The 15239-nt window shown below is 32.1% G+C and overlaps 2 protein-coding genes across 4 annotated transcripts; one reads left to right on the forward strand and one right to left on the reverse strand.

The window, feature by feature from the left end:
- Window positions 1–154: 154 nt before the first annotated feature.
- On the forward strand, window positions 155–4547 carry LOC107958806 (uncharacterized). Of its 3 annotated transcripts, none has more exons than XM_016894692.2 (10): window positions 162–957; window positions 1038–1129; window positions 1330–1432; window positions 1694–1956; window positions 2165–2296; window positions 2426–2584; window positions 2665–2793; window positions 2882–3096; window positions 3181–3334; window positions 3454–4547. In XM_016894692.2, exons 1-10 carry the CDS (start codon window positions 753–755, stop codon window positions 3670–3672), a joined length of 1671 nt encoding a protein of 556 aa, XP_016750181.2. In that variant the 5' UTR covers window positions 162–752; the 3' UTR covers window positions 3673–4547. The 3 variants fall into 3 exon arrangements, with proteins under 3 accessions (XP_016750183.2, XP_016750181.2, XP_016750182.2); XM_016894693.2 differs by having other exon boundaries at window positions 182–957; window positions 2426–2548; window positions 3454–3847; XM_016894694.2 differs by lacking the exon at window positions 2426–2584 and having other exon boundaries at window positions 155–957.
- A 310-nt stretch (window positions 4548–4857) lies between these two features.
- LOC107958805 (polyadenylate-binding protein-interacting protein 7) lies at window positions 4858–10247 on the reverse strand. The gene is made up of 6 exons (XM_016894691.2): window positions 9830–10247; window positions 8140–9027; window positions 7016–7466; window positions 6841–6911; window positions 6049–6173; window positions 4858–5606 (listed from the first exon to the last, which is right to left on the reverse strand). Exons 2-6 carry the CDS (start codon window positions 8932–8934, stop codon window positions 5312–5314), a joined length of 1737 nt encoding a protein of 578 aa, XP_016750180.2. The 5' UTR covers window positions 8935–9027; window positions 9830–10247; the 3' UTR covers window positions 4858–5311.
- Window positions 10248–15239: the final 4992 nt, after the last annotated feature.

The raw sequence follows: 15239 nt of genomic DNA on the forward strand, positions 1-15239 counted from the left end.
TTTGGTTTAATGATAAATGAGTGGTTCTGTACCTCAAAGAGCGGCGTTGGAATCCTCTTTTATTTTTGAATATTATATATATATAACAGGCTAAAAACTAAAACCATTGCCGCCATTTAAGGTAGGGGGCCTCTACAATGGTGGAGCCCCTGCAAGTCTGCGAACTTGGCTAGGTGCTCGTGAATTCAATAAAATCATAAAACCATTTTAGAGGAAAAAGGAAAAGAACCAAACTTTTGAAAGCACGAGAAATTTACAGTAAAAAAGAGCAAAAAGAAAAACCCTGTCCCGTGCTCTGGATATAGTTGGCTAAGCTGGCAATTTTTTCTTCTGCAAACTTTGAACGGTTACCACTTTGTATTCAAAAGATCACTCAATACAGAAAAAAGAAACACACACACACACCCAAAGTTGATCTCTGTATTCAATCTATGACTGTGTATGGCAGAGCTCCAAAAACAAATCACTTCCTTCGAAAAGAATTCACCTTTTCTTTTTTACCATAGCCTTTTTGTATATAATAAGTTAACCTACTGATGAAAATATAAACTAAAAATCCTCGTTTGTCTCCAATCTCTGATTCCCATTTGCCTCCTCTCTCTCTTACTTTTATTTTTTTCCCTTATTTGATTCCTCTTTTTTAACATTCAGGATTCCTTCTTTTGACTCGCCTATTTCAAGTTTTCTTTCCTTGGGTTCATTTAAATTCGTTTGTTTTGAAAATTTTGAAGTGAAAGAAAGGAAAAAAAAACATGGGTGGTGTTAACAAGGTGGAAGTGATAAACAGCAAAGGTTGTTCAAAGTTGTTTGTTGGGTTCTCATCTTCGGTGCCATCATTTAGAAGTTTCCAATCGTTTGAACCAATGTCCCCTGCTTCTACCTCTCTTGGTTCTGAACCGGTTCGATCCACTGGTCCATTTTCCGGTCTTGTTATATGCGTAACTGGCTTGTCCAAAGGTTGGTAAATTTGTATCTAAATGAAATCCTCCCCAGAATTTTGTGCTTTGTATTCATGTTAGATGATGTGTTGGTTGCAGAAGCAAGGAAACAAGTAATGGAGGCTACAGAGAGATTAGGTGGTCAATACAGTACCAGTTTACATCCTCAATGCACCCATTTGGTGGTCCAGATATCCTTTTCTCATTGTTATTGTTTTCTTTATATTGGCTGATTGGAATAAAGAGAAAAAGAATGACCAATATGATTGTAATTTTTCTAACATTATTGTAACTGGCAGATGGATAATAATAAGGTTTCCTATTGTCTGTCTTTTATATTGTCTCTACTGCTGCAAGTGCAGTTGTTATGTCGAACCTTAATATTAGTCACAGTGTTACTGGACGTAAGTTCGATCACGCTGTAAAACATGGATCGAGAAATGGTCTATTCCTTGTTAAACTTGGATGGTTTGTGGATAGTGTCAAGAGGAATGGTAAGATTAGGATATGCCTCTCATTTCATACTTCCCTGTTGTGTTATGTTCTGTTGCAATATGAAGGATTTGCTACAACTTAGATGCTTGTTTAATACGAAAATTCGAACTCTGTTATTCTACTACTTGTTAAGATTAGGATACCTTATGTTACCTGTTGTTGCTTGCCTTGTTAATGGAAGCAGAAATGTTAGTTTATAATTTTTGTGGGGTAATTTGATTTCTGTTAGTTTATAATTTTTGTTTTCTCCATTCATGCAGTAAGGTTAAGTGAATCACTCTACACTGTGAAGGGTGCTGAAGAACATGCCGCATGTGTAGATGAGTTGAATCGGCTTGCCGGGTCTACTGCTTCTGAAAGCTCATGTCTTCCTTCCGGTTTTCATGAAGCAAAGAAACTAGACATGATAGGAAAGGCAAATGTACGGTATTCTGGAAGAGTCCTCAATAGAAGTATGGACTCAGTGTTATCTGGTCATACAATATACATCGATTCTGATATTTCAGTTGAACTACGTAATAAGGTAACATTCTGAAATTCATGTTTCCTTTTTGTAATGCTAGTTTAGAATATGTTGCATCTGCTGCATGTATATGTCATAAACTAAGGTCATAGATTTGGTGTATCAGTCTATTTATCACTGAAAGACTAGTAAATGATTCACTATTTTAGTTACTGTCGGTTTCTACGTTGCTTTTAGCAATTCTTTGAGACATTTAGTATGTTGATAGATTCTCGAGGCAGCATCAGAAGAAGGGGCCATGGCAGTAGATGGTTGGTTTGTTGGTTGCAGTGCAAGTCATGTAGTGTGTGAAGGAAACTCTGTACATCGATATATTGGCAACTCGAACAACATAGTTACAGTGAGTGCTTCTGTATTGCGTTATGGAGACAGGGTTCTTTTATGTATAATCATCAAAAGATATACGAAGCACTTATGGGAACAATAAATATTTGTTATGCTTGAACTGAATTTGATATTAATGTCTCAGCCATTATGGGTCCTGAAAACAGCCGAGGATAGAAATTTGCAAAGACTTGTTCACATGTCTGCTGATTTGGCCAGGCAAATTGGGATACTGCTCGAAAAATCTCAGAAAGGCATTGTAGGAGAGGTACTTTTGAATATATTCCTGTCAGAATTACAGATGGTACTATATTATGCCTTCCCTGTGATGCTAGAAAGACCGAGAATGATGCTAATGTTAAGTTTTCACCTTTTGTTTAATAGGAAAATAATGTGGCTAGTTCAACAATATCTACTCGGAGCGTTAGAGGGAATGCAAGTCATGAAGAGAGGCAACAAATTGTACATTTGGCTAAAACGGGGGTTAGAAATCATCGCAGTCTCCGTATGCAGGCAAGTGGTTTAATCATGTTTGGTATGTGCTAGAGCTTCATACTAATGTGAATTCTTGCATTTCTTTGAACATCTGTTTTTCTTTCAGACTTGTCAAAACCCTTTCCGTCCAATAAGCCCAACCATTCTTCTGGAGACGGTTTGCTGGTCGATATCAGAGCCAACTTCGACTGCCTCTATTTTTACAGACACTGTTAGCGGCGAAGATGCTAGTGAGCATCAGTCCGTATTCTTTGATGCAAATGGTGATGGCAAGGATTCTGAGACCTCATTTACTAACATAACCCGGTCACTTACAGAAAGGTGATGGATCACTCTCTTGATATTCTATTGATTAGCCCTGTAATTGTCAGTTCCTTCTCATGTTTTGATTCAATTCTCCTGCAGTGAGAAAAATGAGTTGATATTCAAGAACCATTTTCTTACCATACTATTTCCAGTTGATCGATTTTCTGAAATGGGGCCTTCATCACGGACATATTTCAGCAATAATGGCTTTACATGTCTGCAGATTTTGGATTATATATATGCTTTTTATCAGGTATGACCTGTATACGCCTCTAGCTTATTGTGTTAATGGAACCTGTTCAAATATTGCACTTGTCCTGAAAGCAATCAATCTTTACCCGGATTCTCTTTGCTGTTGCTCATCTTTTGTAGGAGAACATGTCAGTCCATGAAATAGAGGCCGCTATTCACACAGACTCAAGGCATGCTGACAGGCTTCGATCAGCATACTGTAGCAAAGAGACAATAGAACATGGATATACGGTTTTCAAACGAATAGATTTCCTAGGAAGTCGTAAAAGCTTTGAAATGTTGAAGCGTGTTAGCGGAGATAATAACAGTAATGTATATGAACTCTTGATTAGAGCCTAAACATGCCATTTGCATTAGATGCCTTCATATACCAATACCGAGATGGTTTCGAATCTTCAGTTAGCAGCATCAACATTTCAACGAAAAAAAATAGTTACACATCGTATTATGACATGATCCTTGTTTATTTATAGTGTGTCCGGTGTGAAAGGAAGAGTGAATGAGCGAACTTAAACTTTGTTTTTCATAGCTCTATATTTAACATGATGAAGATCAGCTTCGTCCTAAAATACTGTGAAGAAATATGAAGGAAAATGGCCGACTGCCGGATAATACAACATTCTCTATTGATATATAGAAATAAAAAGATGGTAGGACCCAATGATGAGATTCCCCTGCCGTTAAAAGTTGATAAAGCTTAAAGAGTGTTGCAGTGTCCCAACAACTTTGGTTTTTGGCAGCCCTTGCTTGCATTCCATCATGCAGAAATCTGGGTGCATTGAAGGTGATTTTTTTTATGCAAAGCTGATAAGAAAGCCCCCTTTTTTCTAGTCTATCTCAGGCTCAGCACAATGGCCAAATTTCCGAAGGATTACCATCAAGAAAAAAGTGAGAACGATAAGAAACTAGCAGTGATCATAAAGTTGAAAAAACAAAAGATTGGTCAGGTAAGGCTACTCAGTTGGGTTAATATCCTTTCAACAATATCACTCGGCTTTGACTTGAATCTTCAGAGTTACCCCCCCCCCCGGTTTTGTTCTCTTCCACAAGATTCCTGTCCTCTGCTATTGCAGACATACAACATTTGGACCAAGTAAATCTTACAGTGGCCGCTATTAAGGACTATATGATACAAAAATGTTGGGAGTCCCCATCCACAGTCATCCCGTTGTTTGCTATTGTTCTTTTGCATTTGGTATGAAATGCTTTTCGTGTATTATTGGATTCCATCATCTTTGTTTTCTATATCAGAACGTCATTGTTTTGATCATGTCGGCAAATGTGTGCTGTTCAAGGGGTGTTTCCTTCCATTTAACGATAAACTCTTGCACCCAACCACTCGCAATAAGGCATAAAGGAATGTCGATACAATTTCTTTTTACCAACAAAACCAAACCTAAAACTAAAATGATTATATACCAAAATTCCGACCCTAATCTAAATCCATCCCCTAATAATGAACCAAAAAAGAGAATCTACACCCTAATAAAACCTCCATACTAGAGAGCACAGACAAGCAGAATAGAAACATCAAAGTTCCAGCATGAGTTACATTTCATGAATCGTAATATCATGTAATTCAAATCTATCAGTTACATCTGAGAATTAAACCCAAAATTTAACATAGTAAGATTTAAGATACAAAATTAACAAACCGGAGAAAAGATGTTGCTTGCTTGCAGGCAACGTCCGCCCCAGCGCAACTCCCCCACCCCTGATGCTACCAAAATGCAATTCCTGAGGTCATCTGGCTAAAACTTTAATGATACACTTCTGCTTCTTTTTGTTTTTTAAACTTTTTCCTTCCCCTAACTTTCTGCTTTTTGATTTCCTTTTCCAGACTTCAACTACATCCCCCTTTCCATTTCCTCCCATGTATAGATACAAGAATGACTATGGTGACTATGACTTGATGGTTTTTTTTTTTTTCTGTAGTGTCAAAAACTTCCTATAGCTCAACGCTGTCAAGTCCATGGCTTCAATATATGACAACTCGAAGTAGCCCTGGCTGTGGTTCTGTATAGTCAAGGCCCTCTTCTTCAAGCAGATACCGTTGCACAGCAACTGGAAGTCTCGCTGGAGTACGAGAACCCCTAGTATGGTGGCCAGTTCCAACACATATGTATACCTGCAGACGCTGATCTGCTGCCCGTGCTGTGCTCCGCAGCACTGATAGTTCATGTTTCAGCATATGAAGGGCTTCACTAACATGCAATCCATGCAGGTCTATCATCCGCTCCTGCCCTCTGAAATTCTCTAGAGGAACTGGGTTCCTATATTATCATAGTTCATAAGCAGTCAAACAAGAAAAAACTAGTATTAAGCGACCTAATAAGAAAACATGAATTTGGATTATTGGAAATAACAAACGACCAGGCTTCAAAACTGACAAACTCAGTTATATTATGCATCAGACCTGTGAGTATGAAAGATGAACAGATGGATGGATAGTGAAAGAAGAAACGGGGGGTCAGGCTAGTAGAAGTGAGGTATACAAACCAATTATACTTAAATGTTGAAACAGCACAGATAATTAATACCACCCCCTCATAGATCTCAGGAACCAATGTTTTTACTCTTCAGTCTCCACACAAAAATATCCATTGATCAGACAGATAATAAAAGCAATAATAATTCATAGCAAGAGAAGAAGGGCTAGAAGCCTTGAAACCACCCTGTCAAGGGACCAAGTACAACAGGAAAGAAATGACAAACCTCTGGTGATATATAGATTCCTGAGCTTTTCCATGAGCCGCCTTCATATGCATATTGTGCATTTGTCCTTTCACACTAAGTTCCTTTGCTAGAGCCTTGTTGCCAATGAGAAATGCTTGACGTGCCTATGTTAAATATGCAAGAAGTAATATCACTTAAATATATAAGTAAGATGAGTGGGCCTAGTTCACTGGGGCAGAAAGAAAGAACAAGAGAGATACAATCGATGAAGAGCAGCCAAACTTTAGAAATTTTCCTTCTACCAGTTAATAGTTGATGCGCTCTGTACATGTATAATTCAATCAACTCTCAAAAGCAAGGGCTGCTACTCATGCTCATTCAGGATATTAAACAGACTTGTTTACTTCCTAACTTGAGAAAGCCCAATGATGATGCATCAGTCAACATGAAACGCGTTGAAGCTTACCTCAAGATTTGTATTTTCTTTTTTGAGTGGGGGGAGGGGGTACACTACTGGAGTCCAAATTCTATTAATTTTTCCTATATCTAGCTAAGCCGATTGAAGATTGATATAACTTAGTGGAAAACTATAAAGTTAACAAAGAGATAGCAGTAAAAGCAGAAGCAAAACTCAAAGTGCCATACAGGAAAGGACTAAAAAAGAAAACTTATTTTCTAGGGTTGCAAAATGGGGCACAAAAAAATTGAAAGAAACAAGAGGCAGTTGAGCAATTAGGCTGAACATGTGAAGGAACTTCATTTCATAGCTTGCAAACAAAAATGAAAACCCTACAAAATATAGCAGCTTAAATAAAATTTCCAATAAAACACCTGTTCAAAATAAGCATTACGTAAACGCGCATGGTCTCGAGCTTCTTCCCGTAGTTCAGAGTATAAATTTCCTGCCAGAGCAATAATGTTAAAGCATATAGATATGTAGAGAGGATAGAATGCTCCTATTAAAAGCTTTATAAATGCATGAATTTTATCAAGAGCAGAATATTACCCACTGCATCTCCAGTTTCAAGCCAAACAGGAGCTGAACGAGCTGAACCACGAGTCTGCAACCTATTAGCATAAACCCCTCTTCCAGGTGCAGCACTGTAGGAATTAGCTGACCCATTAGAACTTCTACTTGACCCCACAGTTGAATCAGCAGAACCATTTCTATCATACTTCCACATTCCAGAATCTTGAGATGCCATTTTCCTGACAGCTGATGCAAAATCTATGGCACCTCTGGATGGAAGGGAAGAACTGGTTTTGAACATAAGCAGATTGTCCTTGTCAGAAGATCGATAGGTACTGGCACTATGTTGAAGATCATCTCCTGTATATTTTGGAGGACCACTCTGACCATCTGACACAGTAAGTGCAGGAAAGTCCATTGTACTCAGATTGGGAGCTGACAAGGTCTTTGAATTCAGGTTCTGGTTGAAACCGCCATCAACTTGAAGCTGCAATAAGAATCAAAACGACCCATGAAATGCTAAAAGTTTTAGTACCATTAAAAGGACCAAAACATATAACAAAACTCCAAAACCCTTTTGAGTATGCTAGATAATTGTGAGCCGAAAACAAAAACCTAAGAAGATATAACTTCAAAAAGGAATAACAAAAAGAGAAGAAAATCACATAAGGAAATCTACCCCTCTACCAGGCCACAGGATATCATGAACTAGAGTCAACATACAAGACTATGGTCGAATTGAGTCACCTCAAAACTTTAAGGGAGCCAACTTTTCCCTGTAAAAAAACAGTTAGCAATAGCATCCAACTATTACCATCCACGAAATCCATGGTGCTCACGGCAGATTCCCAACATCCCATAAGTACCACATGAGAAGAAAAATGATAAGCAGTTGCAGTGTAAAAATAAAGGAATACGGAAAACTTCTAAAAGAGTTCCACATCGAGACTTTAAACATAAACCATTCCTTTAGTATTCTGCAACTTTCTAGCAAATGATAATCATAAAATAATATATTAAGCAAAAAAATAAGATAACCATAAAATAATATATATCTACATATAACTTGAAGATATAATAGCTCTGCATCACTACATAAACAAAGCACAGATGCAAGCACTTGAAAATTGACCAACTAAAAACAGTTGAGCACCACTCACCTCAAGTTGTGTAAGCATCTCTATGGTTAGATTTAAGTCACAACCATTGGCGAAATAAACTTCAGCAAGGCTTTCAGCAGCGAATCCAGGGAACTGGGAAGCCAAAAAATCCACATGATTCATTTCAGTATCATTGATATTTGTGTGCTCACCCAAAATATCACTGGCAAATGCATGCCTAGAATTTCCATCATACAGTTGTCCTTCCCTCCCATTGCCAATCAACTGATCACTGTTAACAAGTTGCTCATCCCAAGGTTTGAGTGGTAAGTTCAAAAAACTAGCTGAAATAGGCTCCTCTCCATAGGATGAAGAAGGATATCTATATTTTTCATCCAAGTTATTACCATTACCATACTGATGCAGTACTTCCTGCTGATCACCAAATACATATCCACCAGCAGCAGATGCGGGAAACCTTGAAGCTTCGCTACCATCATGCAAGGACAAACCTGCTAAGGAGAGGCTCCCAGGCTCCATACTTTGTGAATCATCCTCGTTAATAACCTTAAAGTCTGGGGTAATATCATCAGGGAGCTGGTGTCGCCAGAACTGATGAGCCTCATCATCAGAATTATTTGAAACAGAAGACCCTGACCGATCAAGCACTGCTTTTCCTACGCTACCAGAAGTAGAAAACGTTGCTGTAGCAGCTGCTCTAGTGCTTCCTGATGAAGATGGCGACCTAAGAGAGAAGGGCACAAACTCGGCTGCATTAGGATTCAAAGTTGTTGCCTTGCTAGGGGCATTTGATTTTGCATCACTAATTTGGGTCCCTTTCTTGGACAAGCTCATTCTTTACTGAAAAAGATAAAGTAGATTCTACGTATATAAAGGAAACTGATGCAGAGGATATACACTTGAGTTTCACTAAATTCTAACCAAAACCTGCAAAACCGTCCATCCGTATCACAATATTAATTAGTCAAACTTACAAAAGAATCTTAAATTGAAGACAAACACACAAGTATAAAATCAACCCTCAGCAGAAAATAACTCAATAACAAATCTAGAACGAGATTAATACCAAAAACACCACATTGCTCTTTATATAAACTGTCACACTAATCATCTCCAATAAAATAATGATTACGAAAGGCCAAGACAATCGAAATGACTAAGATAAAGGAAATATTAAACCGTATTTGACTCTTACGCAGGCAAAATCCATTGCTTTAAATGAAACAAACATAGTGCTGTGTTTAATTAAAAACTGAATGGAGCTCACAGCCAAACGTTTCCTATAAAAGTAACATTAAAATTAAGCCTTTAGACTACGAATTAATAGCGAGATTTTCATTAAATAAACCAAAATTATACCAATATACAGTTCAAAGCCTTGAAATTCACTTATCAACAAGACTTTAACCTGAAGAGAAAAGAAAATCACAAAATCCTCTAGTAAGAATTAAATAGCAAGCTCCTTTAATTAAAAACCCTAATTAAAAATAAAAATAAGAATAAGAAAAAAGCTTTCTAGGTATCTAGCTAAACGAATAATTAAAACGAAAAGGCAGCATAAGTCAAATCTATAATCTCCCATTATCTAGTCCCAAAGTATCCGAGATCTCAAGTCAATCCAACACAAAAAAATAAAAAAAAATTATAAAAAAAGGTAAATTTTGTAATAAACGGAACGGAGAAAGACAGATGAAAAAAAAAAGAGAGAGATCTAAGAAGAAAATTATACCTTTGCGAAACAAATCGAAAGGATCCATAGCTAAAGCTTTCAGATGAAAAAGGGAAAAAAACGAAAAGAAGATCAAAGAGGAGAATCGATGAACAAAGTACGTATTCCCGATTATTTTTGGCTTAATTAAACTGATTGGGATTTGAGCTTTTTGGTTTATTGTTTTTCTTTGGCTGCAGTGTATTATCCCAGCTTTTTGTTTCACAGCACAGGTTTCCCTGTTTCTCTCTTCTTTCTATCTCTCTCTCTTCGAGTTTTCTTCTTTTTTTTTCTTTTTTTTTTTGGTTTGAAAACGGTTAAAGCCCACCACCACAAAAATATATATAAAATAAAACTACACATCTAATTCCAATCCAACCCCGTTCGCCACTTCATTTGAAGATTTGACCTTTTTTTCCAATTTCAATTTTATCTTTTATTTTCAAAAAGAACTCTTTTTTCATTTTTTCTAATTTGACGACCTTAGACCTTATTTGGCAATAAATTAAAATCATAAATGTTTTTAGAACTTTTTTTCCCCACAATCAATTCTAAAGAGTTGAATTATAACATTAATTTTACATCAATTTATAATATAATAGATTTTAAATCCATTTTAAATCTTTAAATTACAAATAATATTATTATAATTATTGTAATATTAATATAAAGTATGATGTTATCGAAATTTCGAAATCGTAAATAATTTTAAACCTAAAAAAATCTTTAATTGAACTCATAGATAATAACTCATAACAATCTCAACTTTAATAACACAACCAAGCTGGGATGTATTGTAAGATTTTGAAGATTTAAGATGTAATTTAGTTTTAAAATAATGCTAAAAAGTTGATGAATTTATACTACTTATACATTTTTAATACAATAAATCATTTAATATGAAAGAGAAAATTATGGGTAAAAAGTTATCAATTTTTTTCAAAAAAAGTATTTAATTTTTTTACTCAATTAGGTACTCGAACTGTCAAAATATATTAAAAAAACCCTTTAATTGTTAACTTAACTGTTGATTGTTAAAATCAATTATCCTTAATTTATTTCAATTAAAGCAACCATATGTTACAACCACGATATGACATGTGGTAAAAAATTATAAAAAAATTAAATTTAAATAAAAATATTTGAAATTTATTAAAAATTAGAAAAATTTTATAAAATATATAGAAAATTATAAATAAATATAAATAAATATAAAATTCTTAAAAAATTATAAAAATTTATAGTACCAAAAGAAACATTATTTAATTTCCTTATAACTTTTATTTTTTTAATTTTTTTATCATTTTTTGCTACATGTCACGTTGTGTTGTGACACGTAATGACTTTAACTAGAAAAAAACTTAGGGACATTAACTTTAACAATCAACTATTAAAGTTAATGAGTAAATAGCCTTTTTGATGTATTTTATAATTTTTATAAAAATCTACAATCTTTTACAATTTTTATAATTTTTATGTTTTTTATTAAAATTTAATCATTCTTATAACTTTTATTGATTTTTATTTTTTATATTTTTTTGTCAAATGTCACGTTGTGATTGTGGCACGGAGTGACTTTAACCGAAAAAAATTAGGGTTAAATAACTTTAATGGTTAAAGGGCCTTTTTAATGTATTTTGACAATTTGAGTACTCAATTGAGCGCGAAAAATAGAGCTTGGGCTTAATTGCTTTATTTGAAAAAATTTAAAGGCATTTTAATACATTTTAAAAGTTTAAATACCCAATTGAGTGAAGAAAGAAGAAAAAAAAACAGAAACTTACTTACTTTTTTTTTTTAAATTGAAGAAATTTTATACCTTAAATATAAAAAAGAAAATCAGATAATAAATTACCCATCAAATTGCAAAACCAACATTAATTTGATGTAGAGATCTAACTCTTTAAATCTATCCATTTTAGGTAATCATAAATAATTGTTCACAATCATTTAATTATTGATATAATGTTTGCGATTTCGGGAAATGAAAGGGCAAAGGTCTAATTTCGCTTCCAGTCCATGTACTCTCTACTTTTAATTCCTGAAAGTTGATCCTTTTTTATTATTTTAATTTAATAATTAAAGTCAAATTAATATCACTATCAAAAGACTTTCATTAAATTAAATTAGATGCAATCAACTTTAAAACATGTGGAAGATGTGTAAGTAAATATATATATACATATATCAACTTTCACTCTTCATATCTAAATTAATGCTAAAGAGATGTACAGCCTCGTATTCGTAATAAAAATCCTTTCAACTCATATTTATAATAATAATAAAACCTTCTAGTCTCATTCAATATTTTTATTTGCTTATTTGATCCTTTATGGGTGTAATATTAATCACATGAATAATTTTTTTAAGTTTAAAAAAGTCACATAATTTAACTTAACCAGTAGTATCAATTGGATTGCAATTATTAAACTGAAAGAGTAATGGGACTAAACCCATGAAATTAGAAATAAATGAACTAAACTTGAAAATGTTCAAATAGTACAGAGGTTTGGAGTATAATTAAACCAAATAATAAACATTCTTTTTTTATTTTTTAATTCTAGAATAATTTGTAATATTAGAACATGGTTAATTGCTGGACTATGACCAAAATTTTCCCATTACATCACTAAAATATTTTAATTATATCCAACATTTGTCATTTGTAGCTATCAGGGATTAGTTTTGATAGAAAAAGGATAATGTAATAATTATTTATAATTAAATGTTGTGTGTAACAATAATAATATATGCAACAACTTTTTATCTAATAATAAAAATATTATATTTTAAATGTGAGAATTTTGAGCTCCATCCTAAATAATTTTATTTTCCTCCTTCAATTATAAAATAAATAATAATAATGTATATTTTTATAAAATGGATTGATAAAAGAATATTTTTTTATAATGTATAGCAGAAATAATTAGTAACCACTAATTATATTATAAATCGGTACACTCTGTTTGGGAGTAAAAAAGTGTTTAAATATAATAAAAATACGAGAAAGTACCAAATAATAATATTTTGTTAAAGATAAAAGGTGTCAAATAAAATAAAATAAAATATGACCGGTTGAGAAACCGGAAATGAAGAAGAAAAATGCTATGCCCACCTGTGATTGGATCATTGGTCGGGGTATCACTTTGAAAAAATATATTAAACGGGTTGATTCGAAAATTGATATAAATTGATTGAAATGTTTAAAATTCAATTGAATTAAGTGATTATATAACACCTATTATTCAATTTAATAGTATGGATTTAAGCAATAGATGTTATATTTAAGCACATAATTTATCAATTAAAATTACATTCACACATTTATTTTGTAGTATTTCTATATATTCATAGTTCATATTTACACTATTAAACCCAAGTATTTTGAATCAAAACTTTTATTTTTACTATATTTTATTTTTATGAATTTTTAATATTTTTATTGAACTAGACAAATTGGATCTATGAATCAATAACCTAATTAATTTGACTATCTATTTGTTTTTGAAAATTATAGATAATAAAAAAAAAGTGTAAAGTGAGAGGTGGGTGGTTTCATAAATTAAATAGCTTTTAAATTTTAATTTTTATTCTATTTATTGAACTCTTTGATTGAATTGGTATCACCCTCAATCGAGTTATCAATTCGGTCAATAAATTATGCAAGTATCTTTTTCTAATTTAAAAAATTAATATTATTCCATGGTATTTTCGTTTTTTCATTTTAACGAAAGCCAATTAAGATATGTATATTGTGAAATTAGAACCTCCATGAATTGAATTACTAAAACATTAAATTTACTACTCAACAAAAGCTTAATTTTAATTTATTGTATAGAATTTTGTTTTAAAATACACAATTTATTATTTTCATCAGTTGTATATATTGATAATGTTGTTCATTTAGTTTGTATCACAAGTTAACTCTATACTAAATCACAATTGATGACAACACATGAAAAACAATTGTACTACATTTAATGTTATTAATTTGATTTATTTATGGGTTTAAATTTTATTTTACTCGTAATTTATTTTTTATTTAATATTGTACATATTTATTGTGATATTATGATTAATTAATTTCAAATAATATATTTATTTATTATATGTTATTTTTATATATGCAATTATGTCTTAAATTTATGAAGAATTCCTAACTATTAAAAAAATAATTGAAAATTTTATGTCAATATATCTTTAATTTATTATGATTCTCAAAATTAAAGAAACCCCTTTTTTTCCCAACTAAACGGAGTTCGTACATCAAATCCAACTCTTTTTTTATTTTTTATTACAGAGAGGAAATAGACTATGAAATTCTAAGTCCGAGAAGCCCTCTCACATGCTGTCCCTCTACTATCCTGTGAAGTCAACCATTTTTTAATTAATGAATATGGAATTTTATTTTTTTCAAGTAAATTAATATTTAATTATCTGTAAACTCAATAAAAATTTATAATATTAATGAATGAAAAAGATAGTACATATGTTCACATTCATTCCGTAATCTATATTACATTTAAGATTTAGATTAAATTTCCGTTATGAGTTATAAATTACCCAAAATATATTACTTTTATAAAATAATAACTTCAAGACTGGAACACATAAACTTTAACATCTCAATTTTATTATTTCAAACAAAATTATATTTAATTATTATATAAAAATTCTATTTACATGGTAAATGTTTTCATAATCTAATACCAACTCCTTTCCCCTCGTAAATCACATCCAAAAAAAAACTTTTATCAACTTCGAGTATTGATGCTGTAATTTATTTTATACATTTTATTTAAGTCTGAAAAAAATTGGAAGGTTCATAAATTTTCTTTCTATTAATTACTCGGTAGAATTTAAAAATGATAAGAAAAAAATAAAATATTTAGAAAATGTATAAGTTTGAAATATTATATACATCTCTCTTATCTAATTTTTTTAATTTATAAGAATTTATTTTTAATATTTATATATTAGAATGGAAAATGATTATCCCTTCTATTTTCTTTCCTCTTAATCAACTATACTCAAAATTGATTTCTTTTTACTCTCTCTTATTATTCTTTCACATTTTAACCCAACCAAATACACCCTTAATGTCAAAATTTATTTTGTTAGGCATTTAAATAATATGTGTTTAATCCTTTAATTACACTTCCTTTTACTTAAAAATAATATTTTTGATTTTAGACATTAAAAGAGAGAAGTGAAACGATGGATGTGTATTTAAGAAAAAACAGTTTTTTTTTTAATTTCTTTACTGATTTAAATTATTTAATAAATGAATTAATATTAAATAATAATTAAACCAATAAGTATATAACATGGTCCCCATCGACCCTAGTCTTGAAATGTACACTAGACAAGCCTTGTTTGGGTGATGGGGAACAAAAACCAAATATGGTTGAGGTTATAATGAAAGTTTTCT

The sequence above is a fragment of the Gossypium hirsutum genome, chromosome A05 (assembly GCF_007990345.1).
Source record: "Gossypium hirsutum isolate 1008001.06 chromosome A05, Gossypium_hirsutum_v2.1, whole genome shotgun sequence".
NCBI lineage: Eukaryota > Viridiplantae > Streptophyta > Magnoliopsida > Malvales > Malvaceae > Gossypium > Gossypium hirsutum.